Raw genomic sequence first — 19,273 nt, 5'->3', positions numbered from 1 at the left:
AATAGCACCTGCTCCGATAGAAATTTTCTCTATTTTGAAATATATGTAGGCCTTGAGTGGTGAAAAAAAAAGAAATATACGAAGGCTTTGGGATGTGAAAAAAGGGACTCGGTGCTGTATTTTCAGGATTAAATTTCATATTCAAATAAACCTCGTAAATATATATTCGAATAAATTTCCTAATTGTAAGAAAATAAATTCAAAAAATACAAATTTAAAATGTACGCAATTTTGATAAAGGTATATAATATTTTAGAGGAAGAATCCATACATTAAGTTTGACACACCATATCACTCGTCTCACACACACAGACTCGGAAATACAAAGCGCAGAAATTAACACCACAACAAAAAACAAACCATGATTATTTAACTTAATCACGACATTAAGCCCAAAAGTAGCCGAGGTTTAACATATGCGAGCTTAGTTTAGCCGGAGATTTCAATGGCCTTGACCTCAGGCTTCTTCTCCTCCTCTTTCGGCACAGTCACGGTCAGCACCCCATTCTCCATCGCCGCCGTCACCTGATCAATCTTCGCGTTCTCCGGCAGCCTGAACCTCCTTGTAAACTTGCCGCTGCTCCTCTCCACCCTGTGCCACTTGTCGTTCTTATCCTCCTGCTCCCTGCTCCTCTCGCCGCTGATCTGCAGGACCCTCCCGTCCTCCACCTCCACTTTCACCTCCTCCTTTTTGATCCCCGGGAGGTCCGCCTTGAAGATGTGGGCCTCCGGGGTCTCCTTCCAGTCGATGCGGGTGTTGGCGATGGCGGTGGTTTCACGGGCGGAGGAGGGGAAGTTGGCCAGAGTACCGAAGCCCTCAAACGGGTCCCAGATGTCGAGAGAGAAGGGGTCGAAGACGCTGCTTCGTCGGCCGTTGCCATAGAGACTGAGAGCCATTGGATGCTGGGTTTCTGCTGGGTATCAAATTTGAAGGATTTGAGTGACGTATTTTTGCTTTGGTTGCTTTAGACGATTCTATCTGATCAGGGTGGGGTGTATATATGTATATATAGGATAGCATAGAAGATTTCTCCGAGAGTTGCAGAGACTTCTGCAATTATCCAGAAGAAAGAGATAAAAAAAAGAAGTAAATAACAGAGAGTTCCGTCAGATTCCAATTCCATCAACTTCTTGAAAGTGCTTTTCTTTTTCTTTTTCGGCCCAAAACATAATTGGTACTTAGAAAATTAGAAGTTTTAACGAAAAGTTTTCGATACTGTTTATTTTAATGAAAAATTATATTTTTATATTAAAAAATCAATCATGATATTTTTTATTTTATCTTTTATTTTTTTCTTTATCATTAAAATCAAAATTTTCAAATCATTTTTATTAGTTTTCGTTGTAAAATTTGGATTTTCTCTGTTGGATCCAGAAAACGAACCCAACTACTCTGTTTGGGTCTATATAATTCCTCAGGCCATTCTCTCCATTCTCTTTTCTCTGGCTGATCCCTCTCTTTCTTCTCTCACTGAATTCATACTACAACACGTTTTGCGCCAAGGAACGGAAGGATTTTTTGCAACTAACACTGAAAAAGCTTTTACTGTTTTCATCAAGGTTATTTTAAAATATGGAATTGATATTTTATGTCCTAACAACATGAAAACATCCACCAATTATGCATGATCTCCAAATTTTTTCTTGCCTTACATATTTCATATTGCTCAATTATACATATTGTTCGTTCATGCAGATGAAGGTGAAAGAGTTGCTTAAGTCTCACAATAGTTAGCAGTATACGCATTATTCCTCAAGCCCCTGCTTACCCTTCTCTTCACTTTGGCCAATCTCCCATTTCGTTGGATTAGTGAGGATGACTCACAAGAATAGGTCGCTAAAGACCTTGCGTTCTCCTCTTCTTACACACTTCAGACATTTCTAGCATTTCAATTAAAAAAATAAGAGAACAAAATCCTAAAGTTAAGCAGAGATGTTTAAACGCCGAACTTATGTGTTTTTGCCTAGAAATGTTAAGACAAGTCCAATTTGTGTGCTACGTAGGCAAAACTCCACCCAAAGGAAGAAATTTTTCATTGTAACGAGAATACATATAGTACATCATATGTTTTTATAGAAGTGGTGATAAATTTTATTTTTTAAATTATTAACTATGTAGCACACATATCCGAACATTTGTATAATAACATGTAATGTACCACCTTATGTACTGATCACATTAAAAAATCTCTTTCCCAAAAGACTTCGGCAAATGCCTAGGAAAAATAAACTAGCAAAGATTTGATGAGGCTTTTTTGTCTAGTTGAAATGGCGTAAGGAAGGAAATTATATTTTTTTGTCGAAGGAAGCAAATTGGCCTCTGCCAATATTTTAGTAAATAAATGCACGCTCCCTTGTATCTTAGGCTTCCTAATTATTAAAATGAGCGGAGTATGTACAATAATTAGTTTAATGCCTTGTTCTTTTAAAGAAGTGATGGCGACAATTTATTAATACAACGATAATAGTAATTTACAAAAAAAGTATCAACTAAGCATTCTTGATTTGATAGGAATAAGCGCAAAACAAACAAACAAAATTAATCGCTTATATAGCAACTACAATGCGCATAGAAATACGAAAACTGACCGTGTAAATTAACCACACTAAATCAGTGGTGACACATCAAAATCCAAAAAGGCGCACAAACATACACAAAAAGCACAAAACACAACTAAAGAGATAAATTACGGTCTGCTCATCTCCGCAACGACAACGCATGGCGCACTAATCTCGAACGTCTGCAACCGGATTACACCTGCCACGACCACAACAAGGTGTCTCACATATTTGGCCATGGAAAGCGATTTGATCACAGAACCGACCATAGGTCTGCAACCATCACCGAACAAAGTTAGACCAGCAAACAGTCATGACCCTTGAAAGGTGGCACAATCACTAAAACGCCGGGGGGACACAAACTCGAGAGCTATACAATATAGAACTCGAGATTTACGATTCAACACGCATTGTATCTTACTGGATTCAATTAGCATTGTATCCAAGTCGTGACGCTATGCAAGTTTGTAAGTATTTCTTGCTTAAATTATCCGTTAAAATTTTTGAAATAAGTAAAGAACTAGGATTTATAGAGAACTAGGTTTCCAGTAAACTGATTTTGCAGGAAAGTAAATATCACACAAGGTTTTTCTTCACTGTATTGCATACCCTCAACAACATAGGGTGCAATCTATTTATAATCAACTTTAGATTGCATTAGGACTTTCAAAATCCTATTTACAAGGTATAATTCAAAATTCAAAAATAACAAACCATCACTTGAACACACGGTGGAAACTAACTACAACAACTTTGAAAAATCAAATAATAATAACAGAAAAGCTAGCCAATCAAAATTGCTTACCAAGTAAACAAACTCAATAGTTTGTGTTGGAAGAGGAATCATGACTCAGTCTTTCAGCCCCCCGCAAGCTAACAGACCGAGGAATGACTGGAAGCTTGAACACAAGAAGTTTGAAACGTATAAAGGACAACCCTTTAGTAAACAAATCTGCAATTTGGTCTTGAGAACATATGTAATTCACGAGAAGTTCACCACGAACCACTTTTTCCCTAACATAATGGTAATCTACCTCCAAATGTTTTGTGCGTGAGTGAAAAACAATATTGGAAGCCAAGGAAATTGAAGAAATATTGTCACACCGTATCTTTGGCCGAGCAACCTGTAGTTGCAAATCCTTGAATAAGGATCACAACCATGATAACTCTGCAACTTTATACGCTAATTGTCTATACTCAGCCTCAGTACTAGAACGAGATACTGTCTTTTGCTTCTTTGAACTCCATGAAACCAAATTAAACCCCAAATAAATATAGAAGCCACCCGTAGAATGCCTGGTATCTAGATCTCCAACATAATCCGCATCAGAAAAGGCACTAAGTTGCATACTAACAGGCTTATACACCAACCCATGATCATAAGTGGCATTCAAATACCTCATTATGCGTTTTACAGTTGTTGAGTGAGTGTTCTTTCGTGAATGCATGAATTGGCAAACCTAGTTAACAACATAAGACAAGTCAGGACACGTGATCGTGAAAATATTGCAAAGCACCCACAATACTCATATACGTTTGTGGATCAGGATGAGGGTCTCCATCATGAGCACTCAACTTATGTCCAGAAGGTGTTGGAGTTGAAATAGGCTTTACATCAGTGAACTTGGTTTTCTTCAACAAATCAAGAGCATATTTTGTTCGATTGAGATGCATATGATTCTTAAAATAAGTAACTTCCAACTCCCAATAAGTAATGTAGGGCCCCAAATCCTTCGTAGAAAACAAGGTGCCAAGCTTCGTGATTAAATTCTTCATTTGAACTTGACTGATTCCCGTTATTAATATATCGTCCACATAGATTAATAAAATCAAGTAGACGCCACAATGATTAAACACAAATAAAGAATAATCACATCTCGACTCCTGGAAGCCTAGTTGTAGCAAAAAATCCAAAAAAATGTTGGAACCAAGCATGAGGTGCTTGTTTCAAACCATATAAACTCTTCTGCAACTTGCATACATGATTGGGAAACTGTTGATCAATAAAATTTGCTGACTACCTCATGTAAACATCCTTTGCAAGATAGCCATGCAAATACGCATTCTGAACATCCAGTTGACAGACCAACCACTTATTCGAAACTGCAAGATTGAGAACCAACCGAATGGTACTATGTTTGACAATTGGACTGAATGTTTCAATGTAGTCAATCCATTACTGTTGGTGAAAATCATTAGCTACTAACCTTGCTTTATGACATTCAATTGAGCCATCAGCACACTGTTTGATCTTGTAAACCCATATATTAGGAAGCAAGTTCATGGCAGAATGATAAGGCATCAACCTCCAGGTTCCACATCTTTGTAAGGCATTGAACTCTTTCACCATTGCATCCCTCGATTCTTGATGCTTCACTGCTTGAGTAAAACAAGTTGGTTCAAGCATTTTTTATCATAAGTCATATGCAATGCATACTTAGGATTGGGTTTTTGAACATTGCCTCTGCTATGAGTTATCATGGGATGAATTGGAGTTTGTGTAGCAATGGAACTAGTTGATGCACTCACTGGTTCATTTTGTTGGATGGACGACGCTACTTTTTGCTCATTTATGGATTCTAAAGGTAGTCTATTTTTCATAGGATTGGAAGGCACTATGGCAGGCTATCCTAGGATTTTATGTACAACATGATTTGTTTGTGAAACTATGGGATTTGGCACGGGTTCAATGGGGTTAATGATCTCATGGGAGGCAGGTTGAGAAGATGGGAAACTAAAAAACAAATCATGTGAAGAGATCAAACCTGTTTTATCCACGCAATCCTCGATAGGTGTGAGTTCCTAGAAAGGAAAAGAGTCCTCATCAAATAGGACATGGCGGGACAAATAAATCGTTTCATGGATAAATCCAAGCATTTACATCCTTGATGGTTAAGTGAATGTCCTAAAAACACACAATACTTTGACTTGGACCCAAGTTTATTATTATTATATGGTTTCAACTATGGAAAATGACGACTACCAAACACTTTAAACATCTTATAGTTAGGCTTCCTCTACAAATGGTGAAATATTTGAGAGAACACGAGTTAGAAGTCTATTTTATATATAAAGTGGCTGTTTGAAACGCATCGAACAAAAATTTATTAGGAACATGAGCATGAGACAACATGACTAAACCTGTTTCAATAATATGACGATGTTTTCGTTCAGCGAGACTGTTTTGTTTAGGGTGTTTAGGGCACGAAAATATTTGAGAAATTTCATGTAGTGGAAATTAAGGAAAAGCTTGACTCTTACATTCTCCTCTCTCATAACATTGAAGAGTTTCAATAGTACAAGTAAACATATTTTCCACTTTCTTTTTAAACATGACAAACATTTCAAAGACTTGAGATTTTTGCTTAAAGGGAAAAATCCATGAATATCGTAAAAAATCATTCACAAAAAGCAAATAATATTTATATCCTTCAACTGAAACCACAGGAAAACACCAAACATCGGAATGCAAAAGTTCTAATGGAAATTTAGAAATAGACTTGACAATTTAGAAATCTATGGACATGGCTGACAAAACTTTACATCATTAGTGCCATGAACTGGCACTTGATTATTTGAAACTAAAAACTTGATTATTTGAAGGGCAGGATGGCCTAAACGAGAGTGCCATTTTTGTACTGATACACGAACTCCTACGAATGCAACCAAAGGATGCTTGGATATTCCACTGCCACTTTGAAATAGGTATAAGCCATTCTCACACCTCCCTTGAAAAAGCATCATCCGGGTCTTGAGGTCCTTAACAACAAAATGGTATGGAAAAATTAGAAGGTAACAATGGTTATTTAGGGTAAATCTATGAGCGTATATTATGTTTGTTAAAGCAGATGGACAGTGCAAAATATTATTAAGGTTGAACGAGCAAGAAGTAGTATTTATTTGATTCGAACCAGAGTGAGCAATAGAAATGCCAGTGTCATTACCTACACCTCCAATGTTTTCATTACCATTGTACTCTTTGGGATTCACCAACTTCTGAATATCTCCTATATCGAGCAACCATGAGCCATTGTTTTGGCGATTCAAAACGATCGGTGAAGAAGCCATTGCACTTAGGCGGTTGGCGGGAATACGACCTTCATACGCAGCGTTCATGTGTTGGTAACAATCAAGGGTTAGATGCCCTTCCTTTCCACATATCTAGCAGGTAATACGACTGTCTCCAGACCCAAATGGATCACCATTACCACCAGGAACACGCTGGTAATTGTTGTTGTTGCGAGAACCAGAGACTTGTGGATTGACACCTCCACGATTGGATGGAAAACCACCGCGCCCAGTACCACGAGAACGTCCACCACGTCCTCTCGCCGCTACAAAAGCATTCACCGGGGGCGATTCAACTAGTGAAAGAGCTTCAAGAGTTAGGTACGTGATAGGTGTATCATGCGCCTAAGCAGCATTGACAATCATTTCAAACGCAGAACCAATGTTGTTCAAAATGATTTGGACAAGTTCATCATCGTCCATAGGAGCTAAAGCCAAATTGTCAGCAATCACATTCATCTTATCAAGATAATCAGTGACAGATAACTCACATTTCTTACTTTGGAGTAGTTTATTGCGGAGGAAAAGAATTCGATTCTGGGATGAGGATGCATACCTTTGCTCCAGTGCTTCCCATCGTTTGCTTGCTACAATCGAAAGAACTGAGGCAATGAGAGCCATTTATCCAACTGATAATCATTTGGTCTTGCTGCATCCCCATGTTGTAGGCGGGATTGACAGAATTGCTCCCAACAAGGTGTTTGGGAGGGCATACACCATCGATGTAACCCATAAGATCACGACTCTTCAGAATTGGAACGATCCGAGCTAACCGCAAGGGATAGTCTTATCCAGCTTAATACTGACGACGGTAGTCATGGAAGACGCCATCTTGGCAGCAGGAAATGCAGGTGGGTGGTTTTGGTGGGTATACCATAAAGAACTAGAATTTGTATAGAACTACGTTTCCACTAAACCGATTTTGCAAGAACGTAAATATAGCACACGGTTTTTCTTCATTGTATTGCGTGCCCTCAACAACGTAGAGTGCACTTCAAAATTCAAAGATAAACCATCAACTGAACACACAGTGAAAACTAATTACAACAACTTCGAAAAAATCGAAATATAATAACAGAAAGGCTAACCAATCAAAATGCTGACCAAGTAAACAAACTCAAAAGTTTATATTGGAGGAGGATTCACGACTCGGTCTTTCAATAAGAACGCACTCAAACTTTAGTGGAGGTTTATAACATTTCAGAACAAGAAACCATACATGAAAACTGACGCAACATATCACTCATCTCACGTACACACAAACTCGGAAATGCGAAAGACAGAAATTAAAACCACAACAAACCGTTATTTAACATTACAACATTTAAATTAAGCCCAAAAGCAGCCGAGGTTATGCGAATCTAGTTTAGCCGGAGATGTCAATGGCCTTCACCTCAGGCTTCTTCTCCTCCTCTTTCGGCACAGTCACGGTCAGCACCCCATTCTCCATCGCCGCCTTCACCTGATCAATCTTCGCGTTCTCCGGCAGCCTGAACCTCCTTATGAACTTGCCGCTGCTCCTCTCCACCCTGTGCCACTTGTCGTTCTTATCCTCCTGCTCCCGGCTCCTCTCGCCGCTGATCTGCAGGACCCTCCCGTCCTCCACCTCCACTTTCACCTCCTCCTTTTTTATCCCCGGGAGGTCCGCCTTGAAGATGTGGGCCTCCGGGGTCTCCTTCCAGTCGATGCGGGTGTTGGCAATGGCGGTTGTTTCCCGGGCGGAGGAGGGGATGTTGGCCAGAGTGCTGAAGCCCTCGAACGGGTCCCAGATGTCGAGAGAGAAGGGGTCGAAGACGTTGCTTCGTCGGCCGTTTCCAAAGAGACTGAGAGCCATGGGTACTGGGTTTTTTGCTGGGTGTAAACTTAGAAGTATTTTAGACGCTTTGGAATATCTTTATCTGACGAGGCTGAGTACGGACTAGGTGTATTTATAGGTTTCCAAAGAAGATTCAGGCGTTTTCGTGGATCTTTGAGAATTACGGAAAGTTCCATACTTATCCAGAAAAGAGAGAAAAACAGAGAGTTCTACGAGCTTCCATTGACTTCCTGAAACGCCTTTTTTTTTCTTTTTTTTTTTTCAAAAAAAAAAAATAATAATTTCAAGAACGGCAGCCCAGTGCTCTTATCTCAGGTCCATGAATAAATTGGGTTAGTTCCTTTTGAGCCCACAAAAATAATTGTTAGTTAAAAAATCCATTGGACATTGCATGCGACTCTGACTCGAGGCAAGTTGGAATTGCCACCATTGAAATGGAACGGTTTTGTTTATGGGAAGCAATATCTACTAGGGTGGGCACGGTTGGATTATGCGATTTTGAGTGAAATCGAAATTGAAATTATAATTTTTTACGGTTTGATTTGGTGCGATTTTGAAGTCAAAATCAAAATAAAACCAAATCGTTTGGTTCGATTTGGTGCCGTTTCAAACAGTTTCGGTTCGATTTTCAAACCACTTACATACAAAATGAAAATTTTTCTCTTTGTCCTCTCTTTCTCTCTCTCCCCCCTCTCTCACAAAAAATATTAAACAAAGCATACACACCCTAAGAGAGAGGTGTTACTGCTAACTACTAATTAGACTCTTGTCACTCCCCACCACAACAAAGTGTCGTAAGGATTCCTCAGGCCTAACCAAATCAGATAGAGTTTGAGTAAATAACAATGAAACAAATTGATACACTTCTATCATTTTGTACCAAAATATTTTCAACCAAAATAAACCAATTTTTACAAATTAATGTACCCTAGTCAATATCTATTACCATTTCACATTCATCACCCAGAAAAACTATTATTGAAGCCTTTAGTACCTTATCCAGAACCCGCCATCGGCGTCTAAAAAAAGTAATAATCGCCCAAACAGAGCAATTGAGGACAAAAAACATACATATCTGAATCTTATTTACATGCATACACAAGAACCGATATTATGAAAGGAATGTGCTATCCACACATCCCAAATTACTTCTCACACACCTCTTGTTAATTTTTGTCTATTGATCTTCTTCAATTCATCTGATCTGACGATCGAAAATTAAAAGGGTATGTGAGAAGTAAAATGGAGTGTGTGGATATCACACCCCTTATGAAAATGTTTTGTCCCCAATGCCAAATGAGACCGAGAGTAGCACTAAGCAGGAAACATAATTAAATGTATGGAGTGTAACAAACACCTAATTAAAACATAACATCTAATATGGTTATTCAATTAAAGGTTCTTTATATATTTGTGGTCCAGTTTGGTTTTCAAAAGCCAATATTGAAACCAAACCGTTTTCCTACACTGCGGTTAAAACCAAACTATTCGGTGTGGTTCAATTTGGTTCGTGTTTTGGTTTTAGTTTTCGGTTCCAAAGTGCCCACCCCTAATATCCATAAATTTTTTTGGGTTAAAATCTAAAAAATTTCAGCCATAAAATTTAGGCTTTAACTCAAAAACTTTTCTGCTCCAATCAATTTGGATTAAATTTTTAGTCTGAAATTATTAGAGAATAAATTTAGGTAATTTTTTTCTAAATAAAAATTATGTAGACTATCTGACACACTTTGACCCGGGATGTCCACTTAGACTCCGGATCGAGCTGTGCTAGCCGACACCAGGAAGGTGACGAAGCCATAAAGTGTAGTGATGTGGAAAAAATGAATAAATTTGACCCTAAAAGTGCCTAAATATAAGAGTGCGCTTGTGAGTGGGAATGAACCCATTTCACATGGGATGTCAGAGCACAAGTAGAGTACAGTAAAATTAGAATAAGAGCTATACCATCGAGAGTAGTCTATGATATCAACGTTTGCTAGAAATCCTTGTCGACACGAACACTGCCACTAAATCCTGGAAGGGCGAAAAGCAAGGGTGAGTGGTCCTAAAATAAAGTTTTGTAGAAACCTTTTTGAAAACGTATAACCCCTCGTCGTGAGACAAGTATAGTTTCCAATTATAAGATACTACTTATAGTATGAAAATACTCCATAGCCATCAATACCTCAAAAATGCAATACTTCACAATAATTTGTAAATAAGCATATAACTTCTAGTAATCACAATATCTCGTAGAAATAAACATATCATATCGAGTGCTCATCAACATACGCTGACACACGAGTTCATGCAGAGATATTGTGACATGAACAAGACTGGGTGTAATAATGATTTACGCTATAATACTACAATCATGTGAAGACTGGTGCTATGCACTCACATACGAGTCCTAATTAGCTATAACAATCTAGGACAGGACTGGCACCTATAATGGATCCAAAGTGAGCGTACGATGCAATGTGAACATACACATGAAATCTGGCCTTAGCCCGAGCAAGTACAAACACTAGTGTAGCAACTATGAACAGATAACGTGAATATGGTCCTGCCACAGAAATCCAATAGTTCTAGTCACTATGGTATTATTCATGGTTGTAAATATAATTAAAGCATCCCATAATAGTACACATACCTATGCATCACGTATGATTTATAATAATTTCCTAATTCTCATCAATATGACATTTCTTATAAACGTTAATTTAATTATGGTATCACGTAGAAAATTCATTATTAAATACATATGGAAACTAAAGAAATATACTATATATACTATATAAAAGAAAAGACCCACTCACAGATACTTGCAAGGTCGCAACAGTTCGAACTAAGAAGGCCGGTGTCTCCGATAGTAATCACACCTATGCATAATATTGGGTTCCATCAGTAAAACTCAACTAAAACAATTAAAGTTGGGAAAACAGAGTGCGGATTTGGAATCAGGGAGTCGAAATACGCGTAGAAAGGTCCCGGACAATTTCGTAAAAAGTCAACAAAAAGTCAATGGTCAATCCTAAAAAGTCAACTGAGTCACCGAGCCGATCAACTACGTTAAAACTTCAAAATTTCACTAAATGGATGTCAAAAATGGACTCAAGGCGTCGAAATTAGCCTAGGAGGGTTTCCACGAACATTAAAAAAAGTCAACTTAGAGAATATCCCAGGAATATTCCATATCAGGTTTTGGGAAGTAGGTCGGGTCGGATCCTCGGGTTTGGGCCCGTGTCAAATCCAGGCTTGAATCTGGGTTTAGATTTTTTTTTTTTCCTATCGGGTTGGGTTGACTCGTTTGGGCTCGCGGGTTGAACCCGCAGGGGCTAAATGAAAAAGAATGCCATAATCGCAAATGATGGCCGGAAAACTTCAAATGGCGATAACAGGTTCAAAACTCAACTACAATAAAAAAAATTAAAAAAACCAAAATGAAGCTAGGGAGATAAGGATTCAAATTATATCCATTCAAGGCCCATCTGTGGCCGAAGTTGGTCGGAAAATGGCTCGAAGCCGTCGAATTCTCACCGGAAAACTGGGGAAAGTTTTCCTCGAATTAATCTGCATCAAAACTTCAACATTTCTCTCAAATAAGGCAAGAATCATATACAAAACAGTGATCAAAGATGATTGACGTCGATTTCTAGGTTTATCGTAACTCGAATCGTGAAGGATTTGCCGAAGGTTATTATGAACAGTGACAATGGCCATTGAGCACAGCCAGCTTCATTTCTGGTTTTAGTGTTTGGACAAGGAAACAGAGTAGGAGTTGGTGGCTTGGGTGTCTTTAACTCTCACTAGAGTTGGAGGGCCGGTGGTCTCGGTTCTTGCTAGGTTCCACGGAGAGGACAAGAGGGTGTCTGAAAGACAGAGAGCTAAGGGAAAACAAGAGAGATAAAGTGAGGGAGAGGGGAACACGCGGTAGAGAGTGAGTGGTGAGTTTGTGATGTGTGGGCCCCACGGGCCAAAAATAATCTTAAATTAATAAAATATCTCAGCAATAATTGTTAAAATAATAATATAATAATTATGAGAACTAATAAATAGTAATTTTTACAAAAGTATTATTTGGATTTGTAGTTCCGTAAAGCCTCCAACGTAACTCCGATTTCCATTTCGCCTGCGTGTACGTGTTCGTATCATCAAGAACTTCGAGAATACGGTAAAATAATGGCTCATACGAGTCACGAAATAACGGTCAATGGAAGTCAATAATCTCGCCTCTAGGGCATTTTCATCAATTCACATTTTTAAAATTTATAAAGTCGTAAAATTAGGAATTGATTGTTACACTATCATAATTAATTTTGTAAACATTTTAACCTAAAAAAATTTAGATTCCGATAAATATTGAAAAATCACTAAACCGACGAAACAAGGCATTGCACCTAGTTGTTGATTTAATTTTGGATTGTTAGATTTGATCATATTAAATCTCACTCGTTGGATTTAATGTATTTGTAAATTTAAAATTTAAAATTATATACTTTTGAATCTAGACCGTTGGTGATCCAACGACTCAATAATCTATGTCATCTGATAGAAATATAAGAGATGGGATTGCATATGGGTGGTCGACAACCCATCAGGTTGGGCCTCACTTCCCCTCAAAGCTGTCCCATTTTCTTGCTTTTTGGCGTGTTGCCATGCTTTTAGCGCGTTAACTAGCACGCTCTCTCTTTTTCTCAGCGTGTCTACGCCCACAGTGGGCCAATATTTTTTACTCAAGCCGATTTCTTGTGTTAAATTTGCCCCAAAAATAAGTTTTAACGCAAAACTCAATTTTGGCTCAAGGGTTTGAGTGAGCTGGGATGAGTTTAGAAGCTAAATTTTGAGTTTTATTCTAAGAATTAGAGTGAGTCTTAGTAATACACTTTTGCTTATTTTTAGCTTTTTAATTGAAGAAATCAAGAGATAAAGTTAAATAGAAATACGAGAAAAAGGAATGTGTGTGTGAGCAAAGTATAAGCAATTGAAAGGATATGTGAGCTAAGTATGAGCAAATACTAAGATAATATATGTCTTTACCTAGTTGCATTATCCTTTAGAGCTCTAAAACACAAAACACCCTCTCCACCCCAGTTCAAAAAGTCGGGCTATTCGTGCGCCCATCAATTCTTGACCACGTAATTGAGTAAGAGTTGTTTGTGTTTGCGCTTGAGTTTATGAGATATCAGGCTGACGTCAACCACATTATAGTTTTTTTTTTTTTTTTTTTTACGTCATGTGCGATGCTTCATGTGCGCGTGATGGTGAGTCAATTGCCCAAAACCCAGGCGTTGGGGCCACGTTGGCGCACTCACCCTAACTGCCATTAGATTTGCAAAAAGCCAACGGCTATGTATCCTATGGCCCATATTTTTTCCAAAAAAAAAAATGAAAAATTCAAAAAATTATCTTTTTACTGGTGAGCCCACGTGGCACAATATGAGTTGTTAGATTGCAAAAAAGAAAAAGGAAAAAAAATCTAATAGTCCGTATTAATTTGGTTAGAAAAATATTAAAAAAATAAAAATTACAAGATCATGATACATGACGCTATGGAATTAGTTAACAATCTAACCGCAAAATTATTACTCTAGATAATGACATGTGACATGATGAGATTAGTTAAAAATCATATCTGAAATTAAACATAAAATTAGAGTGATGTTAAGCCACCCAAGTGTCTTATCACTCCATCCACTTTAAAATCCAAATGCCAATGACGAATACGTTATGTCTACTCAAATTTTCAACTTGGTGTCAGCGTGGTATTGAGCTTCTTTTGTTTGGTATCAATCTGCCTGTCGCCTGTATCCGCTGCCCCACAGCCGCTGGTGCTCAACCCAAAAACCACAAACTCGGATCGAGTTTGTCCTCACCCTCTGCACTCTCTCCGTCTGCTTGTACCCAAATTCGTTCTACCACCATTTCAATCGGATGAACTTCCGCATCGTCGCCACTCTGATATGCACGTCACCAGCTGCATCACCACACTATTTCCCGCACTACATCTGCACCCTTTCCACCTCGTTCGTTTTGCACTGGAGTTGCTTTGATGCTGCACTTGTAAACAGAAAAGGAAAGGCAACGAAGAGAAAAAAAAAGGGGGAAAAAAAAAAAAGGAAAGAAAAAAAAAAAAAAGAAAAAAGAAAAAGAGTAATGTTTGGGATTAAACTTGTAAACTAAATGATGTGTCACCCATCAATAAGAAATAAACACATTAATCAACACTTGAGTAATAGTCCAATCATCAATTTTCATGTTACTTAACTTTACAAAATTTACTCCACACATTTAATCTCTCTTGCATTTCTCAAAGACAAAAAGAAAGATGAGGGGAGGAAGAAAGGAGGAAAAAGACAATGAAAATAGAAAAATAGTTGTTTGTTTTTGAGGTTTTGAGACCCTCACCAGCAAGGAGAAAAGGTTGGCGTTTTTTGAATCTTTAAGGCCATCTCCAATCGAAGTAGGGTTAGATGGCTCGTTTTAGCCCTATACCCTTTCAAGAAATTAATATTTTAATGAACAGTGCTGACCATATTTCTTACCATCTCCAACTGAGGGGTCAGAGGGCCATAGACCAACCATAGCCCTGTGACAAAAAATCATCTCCAACCGAGGAGACTAAAGGGTCATAGGGCTAAATATAATTTATTATTTTAATTGAATTAATATGGTTACTTAAATTAAACTACCACAATAATTTTTCAAGATGGAATGCCAATAATTTTTCGAATTGGAATCTCAATAAATTTACGTCTCGGATTTCGAGTGCCACGTGTCAATAATTTTACTTAATGTTGTTTTAGGTTGTTAAATGTTTTTTTTAATGTTGTTTAAGTTTAATGTTATTTAATTTTGTTTAATGTTACTCAATGTTATTTACTGTTGTTTAATGGCTTAGGTAGTTACAGGAAAACAATTAGAATTGTTAATTTTTGTTTAAAAAAAGTTGTAAAGAAAAAAATATATTCAAATTTAACGGCTAGCCGATGTTAGTAGTCGTTGGATTCACCTCTTGGGCTAGCACGGGGCTACACGTTGTAGCCGTTGGATTCACCTCTTGGGCCAACCCAGGGCTACTTGGCTGGCTTCCTTGGGCCAGCTGGTTGGCCTGTTTTCCCTTTTTTGGCCCCGTGGGGCCCACGAGCCCTTTGGCCTAACCCTGGGTTGGAGACCGTTTTTGTGTCATTTCAGGCTATTTTCAGCCCTCTGACCTTCTGGCCGGATCGGTTGGAGATGACCTAAGGCCCACACACATGCTGTTAGTTTGTTTGAATGATTTGGTTGCTCATTTGCTTGAATTGTTCGAAGTTTGTTGTTGCTTTTCTAACACAATGATTGTTCGAATGTGGAATGTTGACCACTTGAATGACGTTCTGTACATGGTGAATAAACGTTTCCTTTTGTTTGGAAGTTCGCACTTAGCTTTAGGGAAGTTTGCACTAGTATTGGTATTGGAATTGGCAATGGCACTTGCACTTGCACTGGTATTGGCATTAGAATTTTGCACTAGCACTAGCGTCAAAATCTTGCATTGGCATTGCCACCGGAATCTTGCAGTTGCACTAACTTTCATAAGAGAATTAGCATCGGAAGTAAGCATAACGGAATTTATATCCATATCTGTCTGTTGGCGAACTCATGTTGTGTACCACAATGAGTTTGATGTGAGTGTTGGAAAATATTAGTATTTCGATTTATTTTAATGTTTGGTTTTTGGGCGTAGCCCGTTAGTATTAGGGTTTCGTTTCCTTGCTTACTAGGATTATATTAGTTATATATATATATATATATATATATATATATAATATATTTTGTAACCCCATACAATAACAAGTCACTCATAATGTAGTCCATTCGAGTTATGTAACCATTTCGACGAATTTGGATTATTCCTTCGTTTTTCATAATATTCTAATTTTGTAATCCGTTTGTTCATCCGTTCGTTACATGTAATTTGATTTTCAACATACAACTCCGAAGGCCGAGTAAGGATTTCCTTGCAGAGATTTTAGTTATTCTTGATTTTATCTTTTTTTATTTATTTATTTATTTTTCTCCATGTGATACAAAATGACATTGAACCGGTTAAAAGATAGATTCTCCCCATTAATGACTCTGAGATTGAAAGACAACTGATTCTAACAATAAAATGTGTTTGACCAAGCCATCCAAGGATTGGTACGACGAGCCACCTTGTTTGAAGCACAGATTAGCTTTCTCCTTTAGTTTTAAGGCTCTGTCTCTGATCTCTTCCCCTTCTTTTTCCACCACTAGCTTTCTAATTGTTCTTTCAATCTCACCTCTCTCCATCCGATTCTCTAACTGTAACCCTACCTTCCAACCATCACTTGCAAATCTTGCATTCACCATTTGATCAGTAAAACATGGCATACAAATCATAGGGACCCCCTCACAAACACTCTCCAGTGTCGAGTTCCAGCCGTTGTGAGTCCAAAACGCTCCAATTGCTGGATGGGCGAGCACCTCCTTCTGAGGTGCCCATTTGACAATGTGACCCCTCCCATTCAAAGTCTCGAGAAACCCGCTCGGAAACGGCTCTGATGCTTGGACTAACCCGGGCCGAACCACCCACAAGAAGGGCTGATTGCTGTTGGCTAGCCCCCAAGCTATCTCTGAAAATTCAGCTTCCTTCATTGCAGCAATGCTCCCAAAACTAACATAGACAACAGATTTTGGTGCTTGAGTGTCTAGCCACGAAATGCAACTGTGGTCTATTGAGAATAAGTCACTTGAAGAAGATGTAGGGTAAAACTTGTGAAACGGGCCTATTGGGAAAATTGGAATGTTGGCGAGTTCTTGGTTTATTCTGGCCAGTGCATGTTCTTCAAGGTCTTCAAAAGTGTTGAAGATAACTCCACATGAAGCTTTGGCTCCGTTTGACAGGCCAGATACTAGTTTGCTATATTCCTCTGTGATGCACCTGTTGATCAATGGAAGGTCTTTGACCTTGATAGGTGGAAACTCTATCACCGGCTCTTCTAATCGAGACTCTTAAGACAAATTAAAAATACTTAATTAGTTCGTGCGATATGATAATGTTAGTGAGAAACATTTAAAGATTCAAACTACAGAAGCATCCTTCACTTATAGTTATTTTCCTTCAAAACAGGGCTTTAAGTGGCTTTGCCCATGAACGGTAGATTTGAGGGGATTATTTGTGAAGAACACAGTTGAAAAGGAAAATTAGTTGTCCTATTGTTATGGTAAATAAGTTATGATTAGATTTCTTTTGACAAGGTGCAATGTTTTAAACTACTCTAATCTACAAGGAGAGACATCTGAGTTTGGATGCAAGTGAGTATGTACACTGTCAAGAATAACCGGCCTAACTGATTAGTTCAAGCAACATGTAAAAGGCTAATAGCATATAATTTTTGTCGGACTCATGGGTTTTACTAGATCAGTTTTTCTAGTGTGGAAAGAGGGTTCAAACTTGATGGAAAGAAGAGCGCTCACACTGTTTCTAGTTAACTTGGCCGCATCAGGTTCTACCATATCAACCTTAGGCCTGAGGCAATTTTAAGGTGGTACAAATTTTACCATTAAATCTGCATCTTACCAACCAATTACCAAGAAAGAAAGAAAAGCAAGAAAACCAAACCTTGAATAGGGAGGTACCCCTTTTCCCTCAGAAGCGAAAAGGCGGCAAAAACAGCGAAAGAAGAAGCACCCCCCGTCCTCAACACAATCCTTGGGATCTTAAGGCTGTCAGCAACAGATTCAGTGAAGAAATGGATAACATCAGAGATCAAGCAAGCAACTGGCTCGTCCGATGCATCCGATAACAACCTAACCAAACACTCCCTAAAAGGCTCAATACATTTAGCATTCAGTAGAGAAAGAAGGAGAACAAGATCCTTCGTGGCGGCCTCGGATTCGGATAAGCCGTCGGGGATGGAGTGGAAGGTGAAATGGGGATAGGTTGAAGGGTTGAGGGAGTTGAAATGGGTGTGTATGATGGTTATGGAGAAGCCTTTCAAGTGCAGAATATTGGCTAGCTCTAGCATAGGGTTTATATGGCCTTGCAAGGGCAGTGGGAATAGTACCAATCTCCTGCCCTTCCTTTCCTCCATTGTTGTAAGTTTGTAACTCTCTTCGTTTCTCCTTAGTAGTTAATCACTTATATCTACCTCTGTACCTATAAGGCAAGGAGGACGATTCTCTCCTCTTTCTCTTATCTCTTACTTGAATTATTACGATTATATCACGATAATATTATATATATATATATATATATATATATATTTTTTGTAGAGATAATAAGACAAAGAGCAAAGTGTGAGAAGAGAAGAGAAAGGGGAATAAAAATAGAAGGAAGAAAATTCTACTTCACGAAAGATTTTTCAGTGTGATTAACACACGAGGTGATACAAGACAAACCCCATATGTCATTGTCTGTGTGTGTGTGTATATATATATATATAATAAAAACACTAGCACGAGTGTAGCATAAGATTAGTCAAGCAGAACTACGTACGACACAAAACGATAAAATATATCAATATTAGATCATCTTCAAAGAAGATGTCATTTATAACAAAAATAAATAATAATAATAATAATAATTTATAACCCAAAAAAATATATATATCGGTTGGAAAAAAAAAAAAATTTGACATTACCACGTCAGTATCAAATTAACATTTAACATTTATCTTTTCACATCTTTGAAGATGCTCTTAGGTCCTTTAATATTATTGTAATTTTCATGCAGGACTGAGAAGTTGTGGTCCTTTAATATTATTGTAGTTTTCATGCAGGACTGAGAAGTTGTAGTCTCATATTTAATTTGGTAGCATGCATTAGGTGGTTCATAATGAGATT

The 19,273-nt window shown here is 38.0% G+C and overlaps 3 protein-coding genes across 3 annotated transcripts; all 3 read right to left on the bottom strand.

The window, feature by feature from the left end:
* Nucleotides 1-213: 213 nt before the first annotated feature.
* Nucleotides 214-1,135, bottom strand: LOC137734767 (16.9 kDa class I heat shock protein 2-like). Its single transcript, XM_068474052.1, has one exon. It carries the CDS (start codon nucleotides 895-897, stop codon nucleotides 430-432), a length of 468 nt encoding a protein of 155 aa, XP_068330153.1. The 5' UTR covers nucleotides 898-1,135; the 3' UTR covers nucleotides 214-429.
* Nucleotides 1,136-7,788: 6,653 nt separating this feature from the next.
* LOC137734739 (18.2 kDa class I heat shock protein-like) lies at nucleotides 7,789-8,660 on the bottom strand. Its single transcript, XM_068474013.1, has one exon. The coding sequence runs from the start codon at nucleotides 8,459-8,461 to the stop codon at nucleotides 7,994-7,996; it is 468 nt and encodes a 155-aa protein (XP_068330114.1). The 5' UTR covers nucleotides 8,462-8,660; the 3' UTR covers nucleotides 7,789-7,993.
* Nucleotides 8,661-16,507: 7,847 nt separating this feature from the next.
* LOC137735575 (UDP-glycosyltransferase 76F1-like) lies at nucleotides 16,508-18,600 on the bottom strand. The gene is made up of 2 exons (XM_068475006.1): nucleotides 18,051-18,600; nucleotides 16,508-17,439 (listed from the first exon to the last, which is right to left on the bottom strand). The coding sequence occupies exons 1-2, from the start codon at nucleotides 18,520-18,522 to the stop codon at nucleotides 16,535-16,537; spliced, it is 1,377 nt and encodes a 458-aa protein (XP_068331107.1). The 5' UTR covers nucleotides 18,523-18,600; the 3' UTR covers nucleotides 16,508-16,534.
* Nucleotides 18,601-19,273: the final 673 nt, after the last annotated feature.

This window comes from Pyrus communis, chromosome 5, assembly GCF_963583255.1.
Source record: "Pyrus communis chromosome 5, drPyrComm1.1, whole genome shotgun sequence".
Lineage (NCBI taxonomy): Eukaryota > Viridiplantae > Streptophyta > Magnoliopsida > Rosales > Rosaceae > Pyrus > Pyrus communis.
The sequence above is the reverse complement of the archived record's forward strand: the minus strand, read 5'-3'. Positions and strand labels throughout refer to the sequence as shown.

What these genes read in the sequence shown, in the direction of transcription:
- LOC137734767 (XM_068474052.1), bottom strand. Translation starts at nt 897, where the DNA reads ATGGCTCTCAGTCTCTATGGCAACGGCCGACGAAGCAGCGTCTTCGAC.
- LOC137735575 (XM_068475006.1), bottom strand. Translation starts at nt 18,522, where the DNA reads ATGGAGGAAAGGAAGGGCAGGAGATTGGTACTATTCCCACTGCCCTTG. An exon ending in GGGGTACCTCCCTATTCAAG is followed by an intron (nt 17,440 to 18,050) that starts GTTTGGTTTTCT and finishes ATTTGTCTTAAG; the next exon opens with AGTCTCGATTAGAAGAGCCG.
- LOC137734739 (XM_068474013.1), bottom strand. Translation starts at nt 8,461, where the DNA reads ATGGCTCTCAGTCTCTTTGGAAACGGCCGACGAAGCAACGTCTTCGAC.